Raw genomic sequence first — 4,552 nt, forward strand, 5'->3', positions numbered from 1 at the left:
GCCCAACCCTGCAATCTGAGCTGCTGGGGGCAGACCTTCACACCTGAGTGAGGTCCCACTGAAGGAAAGGCAACAAGACAGGGGAGACACAGGGGGGTCACAGGGATCAGATGACAGGACTGGAGCCTCAGACTATGAACTGCCCAGGCTTAGGAACTTTCATTGCACTGAATTTCTGCACACAAACAGATCAATGCTCCAGAGAACAAAAACTAACAACAAAAATTAAATCATTAATTTTCTGATATGATTTTCTAAAGGGCAACGTTTGACATTCTGCTCTGCTGCTGACACCAGTATGCTACGAGAAAATAAATCAAGTGACACAATTAAGTGAGCCAGAGTCAGCTCTCAGCATAAACCTGGACTAATCTCTTCTATCTGCCACTACACTGATACAAGTTACACGCACATATCAATAAACAAGATCTATGTCTTATCGGATTTTACCCTGTATTTTTCTTAGATTTCTATTTATAAAGTTGTACCTCAGGAGGAAAAAGAAAAAAATAAGAGCATTTTGAAAGGCCAGCTCCAATGTCATTCAAAAAAAAACAACTCAGTAAACTGTTAAGCCTATTTAGGAGAGTGTTGTTTTCACTACATAGGAACAAATACAGAGCACACACGTATGAGGAGTAACTGACAAAGAGAACACAATTATCCACACGATTCCACAACAGCAAAATGAAACCTTAGAATATTTTCTATAGTAACTCCGTTTCTGAAATCGATTTAGTCCCAAGAACACTGGGAAGCCCTAACACTTAATCACATTACTTTTATAATTTCAAGAATATATGGAACAAAATACAAAGCACAATTGGTATAAAGATAAACAAGTTCTGCCTGATTGGCCTGATTTCTGTTATGTTATTAACACTAAATGGAAATGATCCATTTAAATGCAAAGTGAGATTGGCAAGTATAGTACCAGCAATGCTCATGACTAACTCATAAAATGAAAAGGAAAAAAAAAAAAGCCACAAAACTTCAAAGTACATCCCACTTAAATTCCCCATTCCTCTGCTTTACAGAGTAAGCTTAGGCTTCGTCAGCCCAAACCCCAGAGCAATGTAGGTCACACTGAATTCACACCAGAAGACACTGACTAAACTAATCCAAATCTAACACTTGAAAATTGCAAATATTTTTTATTTTTTTTTTGCTAAGCCTTTTGGTCTACACAAACCATTTGATTTTGTCAAAGTCCAGACCAACATAATTTACAAATTGGAGACATTATTTTTAAACTACAACTAAAATGCCTGTGCTTAACAAATCCTGGTCTCTGTTTAAAATGGAATTAGCATTAGAGCTTCCTTTTCAGAAGGTATTTTATAGGTCAGCTCTTTCCTAGGATTACTTTTATTACTTCAATAACTGAATGAATAGATTACAAACATTTTCAAAGGTTTTTTCTTCTCCACCCTTTAAATTTTTCTCTCTCATTTTTTAATATAAAGTTACTGAAATTTCCTTCCAATTCCTTGCCATGGATTAAGCTTAATACTATAATGTTAACAAATGCATGTAGGTTTTATAAAGAAAAATGTTCAATTATCTACTTTGGAAGCAAAAATGTACACAGATTTTACTTTTCTAATGCACAACACATCTATTTCTCACTTTTTAAAGAAAACATTCCAAGGAAAAACTCAGAATGCCACCTAACATGAAGTTACTTCAATAGCTGACAGGAATTATAGTAAATATAATCTGAGGGAAATTTTAATTAAAAAAGAAACAAAGAAAAAAGCCCTAAAAAATTGAAATACAGAAGGCCATAAATCCAGCAAACTTATCTAGGCATAGTCCTGGTGCTGGTATTGTTACCTGTCAGCAATAGGTGATAACTAATTATTAACTGTAAAGTGCTAGTTTCAGACAAGAGAAATACTTCATCCTGTCATTTCAGTGGTATTCCTTGCTTTCAGTTGTGTGTGTTTAAAAAATGCTTTCTTGAGGTGGAATGTTGCCTTTGGACAATAACTGAAGAGTTAAACCATTCTTGTATATTTAAGTCTCTAAGTTCATAACATTGAAGCTTTTCTTACTTCAAAAAAACCCTTAAAATTCTTAGTTTTCCCCTCTCACTGGTAGTTCTTTGGCAAGAATCTCTTTAATTATTATTTTACCAGACAACAATGTAATACCACTTAATGCCTATATAATACAGAACTTTCAGCCACAAATAAGAGGAAAACAAAGATTATTTTAAAATTATTTGAAGTTCCTCCCTTTTCATGTATCTTTCTAGCTACTTATCTCAGTTTCTGATTCCTTTCTAATAAGCACAGCTCCAAGAGGAGAAAAAAAATTACCAAAGATTCAGTTCCAAATCATCAAGCAGCCAACAATAACCAACCATAAAAGTAACCCTACCTCTGAAGAATATTTTTTAAGAATGCATGAAGAAGATCACTCAACAGGTGAAGACAGGGAGCAGCAGATCTAAGAAGAATCAGGCAGCAATCATCTGAGAGACCAAAGCTAGCTACAGAAAACAAAGCCAATAAGGAAAGAAATGGAAACTTTCTCCCACCACCTTTGAAAAGAGAGGAAAACAGATGAGAGGGAAACAATAACCAGGTGACTGAAGGAGATGGAGACTTCCTGCTATAACGTGATCTTTGTGTACAAGAACTCAAGGAACTAGTCAGTTGTTTCAGGAACAACTGAAAGAAGCAACAACTAAAACATGAGCAGATTACATGGCAGATATTAGAATCTATTGTTTGAAAGCTCTCAAAGCAGCGTAATTTCTAAGGACTGCAATGGGACTTCACATTCAGTATCAAAAATGCTGTAAAAACCCACATCTATAAAGTGCCATGAGAATATAATTACAAAACTTGAAAGGTATCCACTGCAAACCATAAACAAAATCTGTATTACAAGTAGAAGAATGAAAAACTGTTATTTTATTGTTCTTAAGCCTTCACTGAAAGCAACAGTACACGTTGAAGTAGCGTGGTTCAGTCAGCACCAAAATAATTTTGGTACAGAAATACAGGCTCTACCTTTTTGGAAAGATGAAAGAGGCATTTTGAAAAAATTAAAATTGCAAATCTAGAAACCAGTCAGTCTGGTATTGAATTTTCATAAGAAGTTTCAAAGCTGTATTTTCAAATGGCAGATAGCAATCGTTAAAAACGTTAAATATTTCAACACCAGTGAATCAGACACAGCTATCTGTTCACACGCTGTTAATTATAATAATTATACTGTGTCTTGTCTTTGTGATATAGGTGAGGAAGTATTTGAGAGATCACTGTTAAATTAATCCTTTCCACTTACCAGTCTGAGTGCACATACTGAGCAGAAGAAATACTGAGTAAGAAGCAAGGCCAGCCACAATCAGCAGCAAAATACTAAAAAACACAAACATTTGCTTACAGTAAAACGCACATTCTGTCTTTAAGAATTTACACTTTTGCAAGAAGTAAGTATCACAAGACATGATTTCCTCATTTTATGGCTTGTATCTGCTGACTATGGTTCATATGGTGTCTGACCTTCCCAATAGTTGCTAACTTCCACTGCTGCTTATACTGTTGACCAAAGCAAATCACACCACATAGAGGGTAAACATCTGGTATAGGAATTACAGAGAGGACATAAGCAGAGGAGTTTGTGCATATACATATACACAGGCAAATATCTATCTTCTAATGAAGTGAGTCTAATGCTTAGAAAATGCTAAACCTGACAATTCTGGCAACTTTGGCCCCATTATCCACAGGTTAGTACGTGCAACAAGAAGTGCAAGCAAAAGCACGAGCTGATTCACATTTTTCAGCAGCTGTCCTGCTGCAGAAGGCCTGTTTCTGGGAGCAAAGGAGACAGCAGCTTTGCATCATAAATATCAATCAATTAGGAGTAATAGCCAAGAAATTGCCACCATGTGGCAACTGAATGCAGTGCCTGGGCAGTTCTTACGTTAGGCCAGATGTGAATGACTAAACCAAGGAGGGAAGATCTTATTCAATCATGCTGAAAAGCACAAGCTATTTATTTCTTCCTCAAGTTTTTGCACAGGAGTCTTAGTAATCAAGTTTTGTTCCATTTAAAACTACAAGCCGAGTTTAAAAATAAGCGTATATAAAAACCAACAACTTACCTAAACCCCATGACCCCTGTGTTGGCCATAGCATAGGACAAGCCAAGGATCCCACTTCCCATGATGGCATTCATCAAGTTAAACACTGAGAAACCAAACGAAGAGCCACGGTTTGGAGGATTCTGCAAAAAAGGGCAAAACAGAGTACGATTAGTGCGAGGGGTGTTTTGGTCTTTCACAGGAGGAGATTTAAGGGTGGGGGAGACAGTGAACTTCTCAATCTAAATCAGAACATCTCTTTTCTTGTTCCAAGACCACACGAACCCTCGTGCACACGAAACGACACGAGGTTCTTTCACACACGCGTGTCCCATCAGGATCTGGAGATGTCCAGAGATGAGATGTCCAGAGTGAGACCAGAGCGCAGCAGGACCCGTGCTCGCCACCCGGCTATCAGCCCTGCCTGCTCGCCGCGGGAGCGAGGGGCAG

The 4,552-nt window shown here is 37.3% G+C and overlaps 1 protein-coding gene across 1 annotated transcript in view; it reads right to left on the reverse strand.

Moving 5' to 3' along the window:
- The window catches only part of SLC38A6 (solute carrier family 38 member 6), a 39,829-nt gene extending 35,602 nt beyond the window's left edge, over nt 1–4,227 (reverse strand). The window contains exons 1-2 of the mRNA XM_010168945.2: nt 4,124–4,227; nt 3,301–3,374 (exon numbers count right to left, since the gene is read on the reverse strand). Coding sequence (XP_010167247.2) covers nt 3,301–3,374; nt 4,124–4,197 — 148 coding nt within the window. The 5' untranslated portion in view covers nt 4,198–4,227. The remainder of the gene's footprint in view (nt 1–3,300; nt 3,375–4,123) is intronic.
- Nucleotides 4,228–4,552: the final 325 nt, after the last annotated feature.

Source organism: Antrostomus carolinensis, unplaced genomic scaffold (genome assembly GCF_000700745.2).
Source record: "Antrostomus carolinensis isolate BGI_N321 unplaced genomic scaffold, ASM70074v2 scaffold12835, whole genome shotgun sequence".
In the NCBI taxonomy this organism is placed as follows: domain Eukaryota; kingdom Metazoa; phylum Chordata; class Aves; order Caprimulgiformes; family Caprimulgidae; genus Antrostomus; species Antrostomus carolinensis.